The 18,703-nt window shown below is 33.8% G+C and overlaps 1 protein-coding gene across 1 annotated transcript in view; it reads right to left on the bottom strand.

Moving 5' to 3' along the window:
- Positions 1 to 18,703, bottom strand: part of LOC106662641 (neuropeptide Y receptor type 2-like) — a 147,349-nt gene that overhangs the window by 31,536 nt on the left and 97,110 nt on the right. The window contains exon 3 of the mRNA XM_014386861.2: positions 1,470 to 1,810. Within this exon, the coding sequence (XP_014242347.1) occupies positions 1,470 to 1,810 (341 nt within the window). The remainder of the gene's footprint in view (positions 1 to 1,469; positions 1,811 to 18,703) is intronic.

Genomic DNA, 18,703 nt, shown 5'->3' with positions numbered 1-18,703 from the left:
GTAACAACGTCGACATAGATGTTGCTACGTTTACTGAAAAAATTAAAGCTGCCGCCTCTNTTTAAAAAGAAAAATTAAAGCTTGGATGGCAATAGGATAAATAAGATTACGAGTGAATGTTTGGAGTCAGAGCTTTATAGCACTCAGAAGAGATATAGCTAACCTAAGATAGAAGGTTTGGGATGTTAGGGCGTGAAATGACCTTAGCCGTTAAAACGCCCTTAAAAATTAATAATAATAATAATAATAATAATATGCAAAACTTTTTTTTTTTTTTATAAATATGTAAATTACTTTTAATTTTACTCGATGTTTAGGGTTTTAACTCTTAGGCACATATCTAATATTTTTAATTCTATATCACTAAAAAACGTTTCGTTGAAATCGGTGGTAGGTCCGTAGCTTCTCCTTGTTAGTCTATTTTAGTTCATTTGTTGTAAGATTGATCTTTTGTATGAGCTTTTAAGGTAATGAGAAGAATCCTATGATGTATGATTGTAATGTAACGGTTTCATTGTGTGAAGGGTCTCGTTTTTCATTTTCATCTTTTCAGTTGTAATCCGCAGACCTTCAAACATTTATCTTTTCGTAATAATCTTATTTGCATTTGCAAATAACTTTGTTTATTAGCATCAATTCTTTTTTGTTGTTACCAAGTGAGCGATAAAAACCGATTTGTCAGTTTTTGAACTTTGATCTTGCTAACAAGGTAATGGGGTTGCTGGAATGTGTTTGTTATTGTTAACAAGATCCAAATTGGTTAAGACAGGACATATTCATATTTCAAGGTTCTATAAAAGGGTCGTTGAACTGCGAATGCAGAGTTCGATTTCCTGTCGTCGTTTAAAATTTACTAACAATAAAAATTCAATTATCAACCAGTGGACAAGTGGAAGGCTTGACGGTAATTTAAAATAGGAAGGGAGGAGTTGGAAAATTGTCATGATAAAATTGAAGCGTCCTCAAATTTTTCCCCCATGAATAAGGATGAGTTTTGTCACATTTGAATAATACAATTGAGGGTTTACCATTCGAAACGGGAGGGAAAGCGTCCCGATATCAAAACCTAATTTCAAACGAGCCGAATTAATGCATAAATCCTTTAAAACGTCGGGTTTAACAACGAACAAAGGCAATTTTGTTTGATTTCATTTGCAATTTTTTTTAGCCGAGTAAAGTTACTGCCGTCTCATTGAATTGACTTCGGTGGAAAGCAGTGTATTGACCTCAATTGTTTACACGAGAGTGTCTAGGCTAACGTTATATCACCTGACTGCAGTTAATGGAAAATAATGAATTCATTACCCAACGATCGATAAATAAATAATGAACGGTAAAGGTGTTTTAATTTTCATTTTACTCCAAGCTTCATACAAAACAACCTATTCTCGTTCATACCCATTGAAAAACCTCCAATATAAAATTGAAAGAAATCGTTTGTTCATTATGTTTATTTTTGTGAATCGCACCTCTTTTACAGCTGCTGTCGACTGGCGGCGAGGAGAGGTGGAGCCTGAGGTAGGAAGATATCCTCGCGTGGATCGTGCTGAGGACAAGGACCGGGAAGGCGAACTGTGCAACGGAAATGGCGAGAGTGTAGCCTGCCTGGGCCGCCCGGGAAGGCCACCTCTCCAGGCAGGCTTCGTAGACGACGAGACCTCCCAGGCGGACGGTCTCAACTTCTTGGTAGATGAGTAGAGGCACCATCGACAGGAAGGAGAGGCTCCAGATGAGGACGATGGTCGAGGCAACGCTGCAACGCGCCGTCCTGCACACCCCACCGCGCGGAGTCTGCACTATCGTGAAATATCTGCAATCAAAACAAACCCAAGGATGATTATTGAAAAAGATAATTGGAAGCATCAGAATCAGAAGAAGAAGACTGCTTCGCTCTTTAAACAATACGTCATGGTCACGATCGTCGTCTGCGGGAGGATCAGGCGAAATTAAAAAGAAATGGAAAGTTAGAATTCACCGATTAAGAAAGCTTCATGGTGATCGAAGACCTTTTAAAATTCCTTCAAAACGGGTATCTGTATAAAACATTATCCATCTGCATAAAAGATGGAGCACCTCTCCCTGGTAGTATTGGAGGGCTTAGCTTCGGAAGAATTCCCTGGGTGAATTACCACCTGTCCATCCTGCTTCCATGTTTGAAACTAGCTTCAGATTTGGGTAATATCCCTGAAGACGGCAAAACGTGTAATACTGGCTGATTTTTCCTCAATCCAGTCATCTTTTCGATTCCAACATATCTTCTGCACACAGCCACCGTACCGAAAGTGTCTTCTTGGGCAACTGGTCATCCTATTGCCCAAACCTCTCGGGGAGCTTCACTAAAAAATATACTTTCTCCTTACTGTCTTCCTAGGCTAAATCTTCGGGAGGTCGTCAGTCATGTTTGATAGTCTGCTAATATAATTAGGATGTATACGCAGAGGGAAGGAAACGAGATGCTACTTTGCTTTCTAACTCAATCTATATATAAATATTAAGAAAGCTGAGGAATATCGTAGAAGGCATAAAAAGTGCCTTGCAAGACCTTTCTCACAACTTGGTAGTCTAGAAATCCACTGACTTGAGCAGCCACTATCGCTTATTTTTTCCCCGAGCATAATTGAACGAGTTTTGCTAACGAAGCTCCTGAAGGTGTTTAATAAATTAGTGTCTTGAGGTTCGACCAAAGTATGCAGATAGTAAACCGAAATAATTTTGTTGAGAGCTCTGCTGACACCGCAGATTTTTCTTACCATGGGTACTTGGTCAGAAAAGTTAAACGTGTAGCTTGGTCGTTTACCATTTTGTCCTACTTATCGCGGTCAGTAGCGTTTTAGCTTTTCGCCATCTTCACTAGTAAGTTAGAGTGTTATTTTAACGCGTCTCGTAAATAAACATAGTGAGGATGAGTAAACCGTCATCAAATTGCTAATGTTCACACTCTGCAAACCCCCTATCGCTGTTAGACACATATCGACTTTTCACCGAGGGGTTTTTGTGTCTCGTCGGACAGAACAAAACAGCGAGGATAGTTACACTATATTCAGACGGTCAAACTTCCTCATTCTGTAAATACCAAAAAGAAAACTCACATGGCTAAATGTGAAAAATGTAGAAGCCTTTCAGTTTTAAGAGATTCTATCTACTTCAGATTGTTCCCGATTTCATCCCGCAAACATAGAAGATTTGCAAGGAAAATGATATTTTTTTTTTTTTTTTTTTTTTTTTTTTTTTTTTTTTTTTTTTTTTTTTTTTTTTGATGTGGCGAGGATAATGTGCTCAGCAACCTTTTTTCTTTTCTATTCTTTTTATTTGTCCGCAATGTATTTCGCCCAAAGCCATGGCGAAGAGGGGAGCCGGGAAAATCGCCCCGAAATGCATTGCGGACAAATAAAAAGAATAGAAAAGAAAATAGGTTGTTGAGTTCATTATCCTAGCCACTTGCAGGAAATAAAATGGACAATAACATTTTAGACTATTGTCTTAATCTATTTTTGAAATAGTAAAGTGGTTATAAAACACAATGTATTTTTGTTCAGCTAATCTGCAGTCCTTGTTTGGAAAATTTAATGTGACCTGTCCCTCTTAACTTGAAAAGAGAGAAAAATGGCTGGATGGTTAACGTAGTAAATGTAAAAAAATCTCTGCAGAGCACAGATGAATGTTTGTCACATTTCAACTCAGACATTTACAAGTCATTTGTACTATTGTAATAATAAATGAGGTTTATTTAACAAAAAAATTTATAATAGAGGAAATCTCCTTTAATCCTGAGGTGGAAAGAGCCACACAATCCACTATAAAAATAAATATTTGCGTTACAACTTGCAAACAACTAACCGAATTAATATTATTATATTCCAAAATAATTTCTGAGAATTCTCTATTTGAGCAGACCGATATCAACCAACGTTAACATACCAGGAATTTTCTTGTTTTCAACCAATTCAATTCAATTGAATTAAATTCTGCAATGAGCATCTGCCTGTATTTCCACGTTTTCCGAGCGAATCCTATCAAATTTTCAAATACATTACGATTAATTCTTAAATCGAAAGTTTTTTTCACTCCAACACTATTTTTTAAATAGATGATTAAAACATGGCATCTTCTGCCTCGTCAGACACATTAAGCATATCCTACTTGACTACGTTGGTCGTTCAAATAAAACAGGCACTCATCTCAGTAGTTAGACTTGTTTCAATGTATAAATAAATACATTCGAACCTTTTTTTTTTACAGTGATGAGCGCCGTGTCAGACATAACTTAATTAATTTTTGCTGCATGTGATGTTAATGTAATAAATATTTACTACTTTACTTTATCTATTTTTTAATAGTTGTTTCTTTATATATACCAAAAAATTTAATTTAAGAAAATGAAAATGTTATGAAACAACAGACTATTATGGCAAAATGCAGAAAAGCTTCTGATCAAAAACAGCGAGGATAGGCGGACCAGGATGATCATAATCAGTTTCACGCTTCACGCTGCCATAGATGAAAATCAATTATTCATTAAAATCATTTTTAGTTTTAAAGGCTCTGGCTTAATTACTTAACTGAATTAATAGAAAAGTTAATAAAGACTTACCATCAGTATTTTTGTTTCAGGTCTTTTTTTGTTGGAAAATTCATAGCTATATATTAATTCAGCGGGTATAAATTATCATTTTGAGCTAATGTCCTCGCGTCCAAACTAAACATACTTTTAAGAAAAGGGTTTTCACATTTTTAATACCGCCTGTAAATTTTGTCAAGCAAATGAACTAGTTTATCATCTCTGCTTATATTAAGAAAGGACGTTTTTCAGGTTAAGAAGGAAAAACAAAGACGAGAGGGAGAGTGTTTCAGGCCCATCTAACCTAGGATAATAATAATTATACATTTTCTAGTTTTGAACGCAGTCATCATCGACGAAAGTAATTAATTTTAATTTTAATTAGTTATTGTATCGAAAGGATGATTTGTTTCTTATAATTTCAGCCCCGACGCTGTGAAGTAATTAAAAACCCTCCGAAACACGGACAACTCTTGTTTCAGAATTTAATAATAAAAGTAAATAATAATATCAGGAAGAAACTGTATTCGTCAAAGCGGAAAGGTAAAGAGATAAAAGCGGTACGTGGTCTGCCAAAGGTCACACCACGATATCGATCCGATCGGCTTCTACCGTTTTTCATAATTTTCTTCCTGTGGTGATTCACATTTAGGACAGATCGGCAAACTCTGTGCCCCCACAGCTGGAGTCTCCAGTTTGAGAGCTAATCAATGACAGCTTTATCATCGTAAGCCACGACTTACCATATAAATAACACAACTTTGAAGTTTTCATGGTCAATCGCATCGTGTGTTTGCAAACAATGCCCACTGGCATAGGGAAAAAGTATCATTTTGAAAACGAGTATCCCATCAGGGCAGGTATTATGAAGTCAATTGAGTTAAACGGCCTTAGACTTTCAAAGGCCTTTGATTATTATTATTACTATTAATAACTTAGTTTATAAATTATGCAAGAACAGGATAAAATGGTAATTCATGCATTGGATGGAGCAAATTAAGGCAATTAATATTTGTTGAAGTCACAGTGTCTTTAGGATTGCACAGTTCGGATTGATTGCAAGATTGATGTGTATACATAATGAAATGACCACAAAATTGCTTTACATTTATTAATAAAAATAAAAGTCAACGTACAACTTACATAAAACTTCGGATATCTGTTTGCTTCCACTGTTGAGTAAATATTTACAATGAACAGACGGAAATGAAGGCGATAATTGAATCATATCTCTTTTAACTCGACGATATAAAATATTCTGTCATTTTTAAATAAGTTCTCTACCAACTTCCGTTAATGCAAACTTATAACAATTTTAATCATCCTTGCTAGTTTGTGATGTCAGACGTCTTACTCATTTTTTTGCAAACTGATGTTTTATCATCATGCTTACTTTACATTAAAATCACAGTTCTACCATTAAAAATAATGTCAATCCGCCTAAAAATAATTCTGTGTGCAAGTTTACAGAGAGTATAAGCACTAAAAACGATATTTTTGATAATAATTACATTATACATACAAACGAGTGAATTAGCAGACAAAAACTTTAAATAATATTACTTAAAAATAATAGAATTGTCCAGACTAATTGTTGTATTAAAAGTTCAGGCCAACGATAACCTTTTTTTTCATAATTTTTCGGATTGATAATCCTTACGAATTTCGAACATGGTGCATGCAAGTTGCAATTTAAAAATTATTGGTATAATAAAAGAAATACATAATTTAAAATCACTCATTTATAACCTGCTTTTTCACACTTTTTTCAAATTCTAAACGGACCCTTACAAATTTCGACCCGAACAAACCGTATTAAGCCAGTTACAGTGTAACACAAAAATATCATTGTAAATATGTTAAACATTTTGGGGAAAATAAAAAATGCGATACTGATTAAAAATAGTTTGGTTGTTTTGAACCTTGTCCGCTATTTAAAAAAATATCTGTCTATTTCTTAAAAAAAAAACATTCATAACCTGGTTCTTTTGCACTTTTTTTATTAACAATAAAAGAAATGCATAATTTAAAATGACCTGTTTTTTCATACTTTTATTCAAATTCAAAACGGAACCCTTACAAATTTCGATCCGAACTATGTTATGCAAACTGCAGTGAAACCACAAAAAATACATTTGCAAATGAGGTAAAAATTATGGGGATAGTAAGAAAATCCATTACTAATCAAAAATAGTTTGATAGTTTTTAGGCCCATCATGTTTATACCATATATTTAATTCTTTAAGCCGGTCTTGCATAACGTGTTTTTTCCCTGCCTTTTTCAAATCCATCACTGAATCCTTACAAAGTCGAACTGAATACCTACAAAAATTACCATTTCAAATGTCTTTAAATTATGGAATGATAAAAAAATGTAATATTACAGTAATCGAGGTTATGGGCAAGCTGTTATTTGATCCTATCAAGAATTAATAAAAAAATCCATTACTAATTAAAAATAGTCTGGTTATTTTTGAACCCTGCCAACAATAAACCAAATTGGACAACAGTAACAAATATTTCTATAAAACCTCTCATTCCATCGTTAAAAATAATGATTTGATGTGCAAATAAGCAAACTTTCTTTCCATAGTCAATCAATTCTTACAAACTTGGGCTTGGACAAAATATGACACGCCAGTACGACTGTAGTAAGAACACTTTTAAAAGTGATTATAATTATAGTCAAAATAATTATTTTCGATAGTCCTGGTCAGCCTATCTTTGCTCATTTGGTTTCTTAGAAGCTTTTTGGCATTTCGCCTTTGTGTGTGATTTGTCAACAAATTTTGACTTGAAACATACCACAGTATGCTGGTCACCGCTCAGCGAAATTAAAGTCTACCAAAAAAGAAAGTAATAATAAAATAAAATATAACATCAAAAATACCATTTTGGCTCAGGCACGATGCTAAACTCGTACAAGGCAAGTTCGTAATTGTTGAAAGTTTCCTATGTACTTCTCGCGTAACATGGGATTCACTTCAGACTTGATGTGCCAGTTTCTTGTTTGCCGATATGGACTAATTTAGATTTTATTTCCTAGGCGTTTCTACAACCTGCACCTGGAGAGAGATTCACAGAACTGTTGAATTTGAGTTGTTAACATCTCAGCCGAATTCTATTGCGTCTAATTGGTACATAACAACGTACTCAGAAACTGATTCATTGTTGATCTTATTAAAAATACATCGGATATCGATTGAAGGAAGGGATCTCATGAATACTAGAACGATTCTGTACAGCTATTCTCGAATTTATGTGTTTTGGTTTGTTCCAGCCATCTTTCGCCACTCACGAGGCTAAATTATTTGCCCCAAGTCATAATAACCATTAATTATTATTCTGAACATTTTAAACTTAATATGTGTAACTAATTCCTTGTCATTAGCGAACTTCATATAGTTTTAGACACGTCAAAAATTAAAGCGAGACAATAATTTCAATTGATTTTTTAATTTTTTCTGGAGGATGACAACGTGATCATATAGGTCTGACTATTCTCGCCGGGTTGGTCAGCCTCGTTCGGCATTTCACCATCTTCAGTGAGTCTAACGGCGTAGCTGACAGACCAATCACCCGCGAGGATAAACTGACCAAACAGATAGGTAAGGATCAAATTACAAATTATAATTATGTCAATAAATGACAAAATGTCAATAAATAAATGTCAATAAATTTTAATTTATTTGTGCGCTTTTAAGCAAAATTCCAACTTTCGTTGTTCAATTAATCGTGTTAATCTACACATGTTATTATTTAATTATTATAAATAATTTCTCATTAGTGAATAAAATTTCTTAATTTGTTTTGACAAAAGATAAACGTTGTTGAACGTTGAAAGCCCATTGTTCATACGTCTAAAACATTATGGAAATTTAATGTTTATTGATCCTACACAATATATCGACATGGTTAGCAGTTTTATTTTATTCATTCGCCATATAAAAATAGGAAAACCGTACAAAAAGTGATGGCAATCAATATTCTGATTACTTTTATCTGCTTGAAATTTCTTTTTAAAAAAAATTTGTTGTCGTATCCAATACTTTTGGTTTGCCAGACGCGTTTCAGTTTTTTTCCATCTTTAAGAGTGGGCTTGGTAAAAATAATTAAGTAAAAACAAGCTTATTAACATATAAAAATGATTTATCAACAACATTTTTCTTTTGAAGTGTTTTAAAATGGTTGTTTAATACTTGTTTAAAATACCATTTCATATTTTATTTTATTTGTAACATAAAATTGCCATGTTCTGAAGAGTTTTAAAGTTAACCGGGTTAACAATTGAATTTAATCATCCGAGCGCAAATCAGTCGAACGCAAAATGTTTGTCTGTAGATGTTTTGGTGCGTGACAGCTCATTTTTTAAATGAATCTATAATGAACATGAATAATTAGGCGTTGATTTTTGATATTTTGTTTATTTATGTTAGTAATAATGAATTTCATTTAGCCCAAGGGAAATTGGCGTTTTCCATCAAAATTCATCACGTATTTAATGTAGATAATTTCAATAATGGCAAGTTGACGACGCCATGTCTAGTTATCCCATATAGTTATATTAAGTTTGAAAAGTGTTTAAAAAATACATATGGATATACCTGGTTTAAAATATATTCTATGTATTTTAATCGATTTTCCCTGCAGTACCATTATAATGTTCTAATAAGTTTCAGCCCCTGGATGGAAAAAAGGATTTCGCCTCCTTCCACTGGGGGACAAAGAAAAAGCTATTGAGAGCACAATAGCCTGTAAATTAACTCGAGATTCAATTTAACTTGCCCCAACAAATGTCTGGCGTAGATACGGATTTCCATCTTCTTCAACAGATGCATAGTGTCCCTTATCGTGTACACTGGAATATGATGATCCGACTAAACTCGGAATCGATATTTACCAATTACGGAAATCCCTTCAACGTCCATTACTGAGAAGATTACATTATCTGAAAGGACTAATTACATCTTCATCCCTCTTACGCTCAATTAACTTTGAGAAGCGGAGAGTTGAATAAAACGCAGGGAAAAATATACATAAACTGGGCACAATATATTTAACGAAATTGTGCTAATGTTAAGACTGTTAAAAGCGAGAACTTTGCTATTTCGTAAAATCTTTTAAGGTTAGACTTTAGTCTAATTACAGTGTCAAGGGGCGTCGGTGGCCGCAAGGTTTAGTCTTTGACACGGCGCTCATCACTGTAAGTTAAAGGTCCCGGGTTCGAGTCCAGCAGCCTTGCATTCGAGCACGACATACTTACAATTGTTTTTTTTGTTTTTTTCAAAAACACCGGCACCCCGAGGGCTGATATAACCTCTGCTGTTCCGAACCCTCGTAAAAAAAAATTTATAAAAATTGCAGTGTCAATTACTTATTATTGAATTGCGAAAAAAAGATTGAAAAAAGAAGAAACAAGTTATATTGATAAAGGATGGATCAAAAATTTGAAAATATCCTTTTTTCATATAAGTTTGAGGATCTAATTGATATCCTGCAGTCATACAATGAATGTCAATGTATGATATTTCCACCAAACTTGTTAAGGGCGTAAAATTTCCACAAACTTTAATTTTTAAATTTCCCAAAGAAAATATTCAAATCCTATGACTTACAAACAGAAATAGACATATCAATTCCAAAAGAAACGTTAAATGTTTTTGTGTCAAAGATTGTAGACCGTTTTTTCACATTAAATTCTTTGCGAAGCTGGAGTTGGCAATGCATCTTCGGAGATAAAAAAAATTTAAAATTGAAACCCTAGCAAAAAATAGCACTAAAAGTTTTACATATTTTTCCTATGAATAAATAGTATTTAAGATCAAGTATCGTTGAGTATAGTATCGGCCTTCATGATAAATAGTAAAGTAAAGAGATCAGGGATGAAGCCATGCAGGTGAAAAAGCCAACTTGTTTTTCTGCTGTTGAGCTTTCGGCTATATTTGAAGCCTTCCTCAGGACTTTGAAAAGCTATTTTAAAAATTTTTACAACTATTCCGGACACGCGGTAACTGGATTGATTGTAAAGATTTTTCTTAAAATAGTTTTTCGAAGTCCTGAGGAAGGCTTCAAATACAGACGAAAGCTCAACAGCAGAAAAAGAAGTTGGTTCTTTCACTTGCATGGCTTCATCCCTGATCTCTTTACTTTACTATTTAAGATCAAGGTTGCAAAAAGTATCTCCATAAATAATTAACTTTTTTCCTTTCCATTCTTAAGTTAAGTACTAACTAAATAGAAAACAACTTTTGACTTTAAAAGAATACTAGTTTTTATTTGCAGTATTCTGATTTAACGTTGCAATAGCTAAAGTTTTTCTTAACCGGTTTTCAAAAGGTTTCCATAATTTTTAATAAACTCTTATAGACTTGATGAATCCCCAAAAGAAAATGTAGGTGACAATTAAAAAAAAACAACACCTTTTTTTAAGAAGCAAGATTTTGAAAAAATGAAGGATGACACTAGAACCTGCCAGTATACAAGGTGTCCTTTCTAGATGGCACAGTTGAATGTCTCTTGAACCAATACGCTATAAAAAAAAGTCCTAAATATTTTTAGTCTAGTTTCAAATGTTTACCTTTTGTTAGGGAAAAATTATACAGGGACCCTCAGGCCCAGTTCAACTTCAAAATTTCAAATGCGACCCTATACATCCTGACAGATCATTTTAAACGATTTTTTACGCTGAAAACAATGGTGCAATCGGATTTTAAATTGGCCAAAAAATCATTTGGTAAATTCGACGAGGAGCTCAATATTTTACCGTATGTTCGCTAAAATCCGTAGTTCTCTGTACGAAATGTCAGAAGGGTTTTAGGTTTTTCAAAAGATAAAATTAGAGATGTCTAGATCTCTAGTTCAGGCAGGCACTTCGAACATGGAATGTGATTATAAATAGCAAACCAAATGATTTTTTGGCCAATTTAAAATCCGATTGCACCATTGTTTTCAGCGTAAAAAATCGTTTCAAATGATCTGTCAGGATGTATAGGGTAGTACTTGAAATTTTGAAGTTGAACTGGGCTTGAGAGTCCCTGTATAATTTTTCTCTAAAAAAAGGTAAAAATTTGAAACTGGGCTAAAAACTATTAAACATGTTTTTTTTTGCGTCATTGGTTCAAGAAAGAATTAGCCGGGCCATCTAAAAAGGACACCCTACATAAACCTCAGCTTGGTCCGATACTGATTAAATTAATTAATACAAGAGTACGATAAAAATAGTAAAAATAAAAGAAAAGTGTAATTCTGAAATGTTTAATGTAATACGTATTTATAATGTCGACCTATCTAAATGTTTTCTTTTAAAGTCAAATGACTACAAAAATATAAATAATGCGATTCCTGTCAGTGTATAACAAGTAACAATTAAGTACCGTTCAAAAAAATTGCAATGTTGATAAAAACATTAAGCTAATCCATTGAAAAATTTTCTCTGTGATAAAAAAAAAGTTTAAAACGTCAGACATAATCGGAGGTTCGTTTTCGCCTGCACGCGTTGCTAATATCGTGATTGTCAGATTAATGTCTGTTCCACGCTCGCCAATAAAAACAAAAAAGAAAAAAAAATCAATTCCAGTTTAAATTTAATGACCTTTTCCAAATCAGGCCACAGTTTAAAGCCTTTTTCCAGTCTGACAAAATTGTCGTACTTAACGGCAAACTTAACACAGACTTTAAAATTCTTTGACGTTAAACTCAGTCTACTCTTGTTTATTCGACTTAATTAAGCCAATTCAGACTCCGCACCTTGTCAAAAAATCACCTGATTTTCCTGAGATGTATAATTCAATGTTCGTGAATTTATAACATAGATAAATTAGAACTGACAAATGGGGGAAATATATAAGAATGGAAAATGATTTATATAGGTGTGTACATAACAGTTAAACCACACATAAACACGTAAAATAACAAGGAAATGTTTGTAGTAAGTTGAAAAGGCTTGGCTTTGTTCTCTGCTCCTTTACATGTGCAATTCTAAGTCTTTGTACTCAACATAATTGTTCCTCTACACCCATTTTCCTAACTTCATCCATAAAATTATTTTAATAAGATTATATTTTAATTATGCAGCGGCTTTTATACACGCCGTCTTCTACTAACACGATTACTTCATCTTAAGATAATTCGAATGGCTTAAGTGCTTAGGCATTTTAAGAGTAGAATTTCGCTAATCGGCAGTTAGCAGAGTGATGGGGCGATGATGGTTCAACAACCCTGGTCAAACGCCTCGACGGAAATCTGTTGGGCTTAGCCCAAGGGACGGTAATTGACCCCTTTGCTATTTCGGGCTGCTGTTTCCCGGTGGCTGCTGACGGAAGCAGCTCACCCTTCTTTCCAAACTGAAATATGTGTAAAAGTTAGCACCGGGGGTGGGGCGCCCCCCTTGAGAAAAGATGCCGAAAGGAAAATTACCTTTGAACTGGAATATATGTATATTTTATTATATAATTTTATTAACGACCCTTAGGACGCTGCCCATCGAAATATTGCCTATCGTTATACGTATAAGTATTGGGTTGTCCGGAAAATAATGCAGGATTTTAAGTTTTCATTAAAAAAAATCTATATAAAATATTCTGTTTACGTTTACAGGATTACTCATTTGTATGTCAACACTTATTAATCCTCTTCCAAATGATATTGTTTGTTTACCTCTGTAGCATTCCGCTACTTGGAAATAATTCAGTCATCCTTATAATGTCAAAGCGAGAATTTCGTACGATTTTCTTTTACGAGTTTAAACTCGGCCGAAGCGGAGCCCAAACGGCTAGAAACATTAACCAAGTCTGGGGCGAGGGTTGTGTTAATGAGTGCACTGTGCAAAGGTGGTTTAAAAAATTTCGGGAGGGAGATTTCAGCCTTGAAGATGAAGAAGGTCGTGGAAGGCCTTCCTCTCTTAATGATGATGTTCTGCGATCAGTGGTGGAAGAAAACCCCAAAACAACTGTTCGAGAACTTGCAGAGCAACTCAAAGTCAGTAAAACGACCGTCGCTGACCACCTCAAGGCGATTGGAAAAGTGAAAAAACTCGAAAATTGGGTTCCACACTCATTAAACGATCGCCAAAAAAATCAGCGCTTTGATGTTTGTGCATCACTTCTTTGTCGAAACAAAAATGACCCATTTCTGGCCAGAATTGTTACATGTGACGAAAAGTGGATTCTGGACAGTGGCTCGACAAAGGAGAAGCTCCAATACATTTTCCAAAGCCCCACTCATCAAAAAAAGGTAATGGTTACGGTATGGTGGGCTTCATTTGGTTTAATACACTACAGCTTCTTAAATCCTGGCGAAACCATCAATGCTGAATCATACTGTAACCAAATTAATACCATGCATCAGAAATTGGCAGTAATGAAGCCCTCTTTGGTCAATCGGAAAGGGCCCATTTTGTTGCATGACAACGCTCGACCACATGTGTCACGTGTAACGTCACAAAAATTATTGGAGCTTGGCTATGAAACTTTGCCTCACCCACCCTACTCTCCGGACCTCTCGCCTACTGACTACCATTTTTTTAGACACCTGGACCACTACTTACAACACATAATATTCAAAAATCAAACGGAACTGGAAAATGCATTTATTGACTTTATCAATTCTAAAAATTCTGAATTCTACTCAGACGGAATTAATAAGTTACCAACACGTTGGGAGAAATGTATTGAGAGTATGGGAAATTATTTTGATTAAAGAACATTGCTTTAAAGTAACTAGTTTCTTTTTTTTTGTTTAATACCAAAATCCTGCATTATTTTCCGGACAACCCAATAATAAAAAAATATTAAAGATGAAAATTGACAAAATTATCATAAAATTCCGTGAGGTAGAAAGCATGACTAAATCATTACTGTCAAAACCTTACTTGACTCTGTTTATACAATTTACTAAATTGTTCATTTATATTTTATAAGTATGTACTGGAACGATTGTTTGATATTTTAATCTGCAATGAAGGAGAAATCCATAGAAAAATCGTGGCAGTCTGAGAAAAGACCAGATTAAAAAAGTTGAGACGATTTTGGTTCTGATTTTGCGGATAGCTTAGGAACGTCATTCTTTCAACGATATTTTAATACAGGTACAGGTAAAATTATAAAAATAAAAGGAATAAAGGAATGTACGTTTTGCCTCATCCTTTCTATAACCTTAACGTCCTTCCATCAGGCTGGTCTTTTCCAGTCAACATTAGTAAAACTCCAATTCTGCTTAAAAGTAGTTGAAAATAATTTACATTATTTTGAAGTATAAAAATAGATCTTAATTTAATACGTCGCTCCGACACTACGTTGAAATTGTATTTGACAGCACGCCATGTGAAAGTCGTAGTTAGTGAAATACGTAATTTCCAGTAAAGTAAGTTTAACAAAAAATAGCAATAAACAAAGTTATATTCGTTTTCAACACATAAAACCTTTACACAAATACTTGTGCAAATAAAAAACGTAAAATTTTTTCTCAAATTTTTAGCCATGGATTTTTTTCGGAAAATCAAAAAATGTTGATAACTTTGAAACCAATGAATCGATCCACAAGAATCTTTACAGCGGTTTATTGCCTTAAACGTAATGGCATAAACCTGGCCTCGATAAAAAAAGAGATAAAATTTAAAGTTTTGTCGATTTACTTTTTATTTTTCTCATTTAATGACAGTAAATGTTCTAAAAGTAAATTCTCAGTAATGACATAAAATTTAATTCTTGTTAGCATAAACTGTACAATGATATATTAAGATTTCCAAAGGTTTTAATAAAATTGAATTTGGATAGAATCCAGTAGAAGTATACATCTTGGAACACCGGACATCGTATTAAAAACTAAATTGCTATAAAACTTCGTATTTATGAGCTTCAAAGGATGCTTAAAGCGAATCCTAATTGGTTTTTCAAAAAGAGCTTTTTTACTTGGTTTACTTTGCTAGACTACTTTGCGTTTTTTACCATTTTATTCATCAGATCTCATTTAATATAGTCATATTATTTTGTTACTTTAAACGTTTAACTGTTACGTAAAAAATATTAATGATTATAAATTATTTAAAATATTGTTTTCTTGGCTCTTAGGCCCCTGCAAGAACTTTGGAAAAGTATGAAATATTTTTGTTCCTCCTATCACCCAAAAATTTAATTAAAATCAGGGGTCCCACGTCTGCCTACTTTTTATTATTACTTTATTAGTAAGGAATACAAAAAACATGTACAACAGTGAAATATTATCCAATTTGTTCAAATTATCAGTTTTAACAAATTATTAATAATACTTAAATATTACTGTTTTATATACTTTTTTTATTCAACCTAGAAAACTCTAAAAAAACATGAATATAAATTAATAATTTAACCTAACATCAATCAAAAACAGCTCATTAATAATAATTTGGTTTATATGTATTTATTTATATAATCTGTACATCGGAAATGCACATATCCTTTACAGATGGAGTGAGCTCTATTAATACAAAAATTAAGTATGACAACAAAAATAATAATAATAATATTAGGACGAGACCTCTCGGAATCCGCGGTACTGAAATGTTGAGATTAGGAGGGAATACCTTGCCGGCGGTTGAGGGTTTTAAATTGCTAGATATCCCACCGTGGGCATTACCTACTACCACAATTATCGAAGATCTGGCCTTGTTGAACAAAAGAGAAACACCTTCTCTGATGATCAAGGCAGAATTCTTGCGAATTTTAAATAACTATCCCAATTATAAAGTTTTTTATACCGATGGGTCTAAAAATGAAATTGGTGTAGGGTGTGGGATATTTGCTGATGAGTATAACTTCAGCTGGTCTCTATCGAATGAGGCTAGCGTATACACAGCTGAACTTCATGCAATCAGAAGATCATTGAGCATTATAAAGGAATCGCCTGGAATTTGTAATGCCATTATTTGCTCTGATTCGAAAAGTAGTCTCGAAGCAATCAAAAATAATTTCTCGGTTGACCCTTACATCTTAGAAATTCACAAATATCTCTATGAAATCAGAACACTCAACAAACATGTGATATTTGTTTGGGTTCCTAGTCATGTCGGCATTTCTGGAAATGAAAAAGCTGATCAACAGGCAAGAAACGCTGCAAACCATCCACAAAGAACAGATCAATTTCCTCTCCGTCCAGATGATATAGTCGGTTATGTTAAAAACATTATCAAACGAAAGTGGGCGGCAAGATGGAATGTCTGTAGAGATAGTATGAAAGAAATTAAGCCAGTTGTACATAAGTGGCCAACTGAGGAACTTGAGAGAAAAGAACTTGTGATTCTCACTAGATTGCGAATAGGTCATATCAGGCTAACCCATAATAGGCTTTTAATAGGCAACAACCTTCCAACTTGTCCTCGATGTACGCGAAGTGGAGAACGCACCATTTTGACAGTAAAACATATTTTGGTCGACTGTCCCACTTTACAACCCTTTAGGCAAAGGCTCAACCTTTCGAGTGATTTACAGGAGTTACTGGGTCCCCAGTGTTTCTTTCGAAGAGCACTTTTCAGCTTTCTCAAATTTATTGGAATTTATAATGAGATTTAGGCCTTTTCCCAAATTGTTATATCATTGAATGCCTGCTAATGTTTGAATAAAAGTTGTGCGTGCAAGATTTCTTCTTTCAGAGGTTTTTGAGGCTGCCGGAGCGGAAAAATGAAATGGAAGAAAATACAAATTGCGGGGGAATAAACTGCAATGCCCAAAATCGCAATTTAAATAAGAAAAATAGCTCCCTCCAAAACAAAAAAAAAGAAGATAAAGATAAAGAAATGTTATTGTGTTTTGTTTCTTATTATTGTTATGTAGAATTAGTTTATGTATCATATTTGAATGGAAGAATAAAAGGATAAGGATGAGCCAATACTCATGCTGAGACTGTTGCTAGTCTGACTCCATTATTATTATTATTATTAGCCATACAAGCCTACGGGGAATTTTTAAATTATGGAACAAAATTCACAATTCTAATTAAAAAAAGAAACAGAAATAAATTTTATAAATTTATTAAATTTTATGCAATTTAAAATGGGAATTTTGTATGCATTTGGCCTTCCGAATTAAGAATTTTAAAAAGAAAAATTAAAGCTTGGATGGCAATAGGATAAATAAGATTACGAGTGAATGTTTGGAGTCAGAGCTTTATAGCACTCAGAAGAGATATAGCTAACCTAAGATAGAAGGTTTGGATGTTAGGGCGTGAAATGACCTTAGCCGTTAAAACGCCCTTAAAAATTAATAATAATAATAATAATAATAATTAACAAAAACAAATAATAATATTAATAAGACAGAATATAATAGGGGTAGTAGGTATCTGTAAAAGGCAAATCCTATACAGGGTGGCCAGAGTTATATTTTCCACACCTTTTATTTCTGAATATTATAAAATTTTGAAAAAGAAATTACACTAGATAAGGGGATGGCCTATGGTCATATACAGCGGTTGTTAGATACATAATATAAACCTTACGATTACAAATTAAATATTAACAATGCTAAGAAGTCGGAGAATAAGCGCTGTACTTTGTCAACAGACTATACAAATAGAACCTATGCAAGGTTGCCCCCAAGGAGGGGTACTATCGCCACTTCTGCTGCTAGTCGATCATCTAATCTAAAAACTCACTCTGATATGATACCAGACCATAGTTTACGTAGATGACCTGATAACAATCATAAAAGAGAAATTTGAAGACACTTTGTCAAATCAAACGCAAAGTGCCCTAAATGTTATAGGAAGGGTTTGAACATAAACCATAAAAAAACATATCTCATACCCTTCACAAAAAGAAGGAAGCACAAAATAAAGGCTCCTATCTTAAAAGGTGAAGCCTTAACTTTCTCCAAAGTACGACTACTTAACAAGTGCCAAAGAGACAAAGTACCTTGGTGTAACCCTTGACCAAAAGCTCAAATGGGGAAACAAATAAGCAACATCCTGGCCATAAAAGCACCAAATGCATATGCTTTCAACACCAAATTTGGAAAGCAAAACAAGATAATTGGGTTCCTGGATATGAAGGCATAGAAGGACATGAACATGCTGACCAACTAGCCAAAAAAAGGGCAATTCCTTTACCCATGGGACCAAAACTTCAACTAAGCAGTGTGTGCTTAAGTTGGTACTGAAAAAATGCATTAAGAAAAA

The sequence above is a fragment of the Cimex lectularius genome, unplaced genomic scaffold, assembly GCF_000648675.2.
Source record: "Cimex lectularius strain Harlan isolate CLEC.00 unplaced genomic scaffold, Clec_2.1 scaffold43, whole genome shotgun sequence".
NCBI classification, from domain to species: domain Eukaryota; kingdom Metazoa; phylum Arthropoda; class Insecta; order Hemiptera; family Cimicidae; genus Cimex; species Cimex lectularius.
Note: the sequence above shows the minus strand (reverse complement) of the source record. Positions and strands in the feature narration are given on the sequence as shown.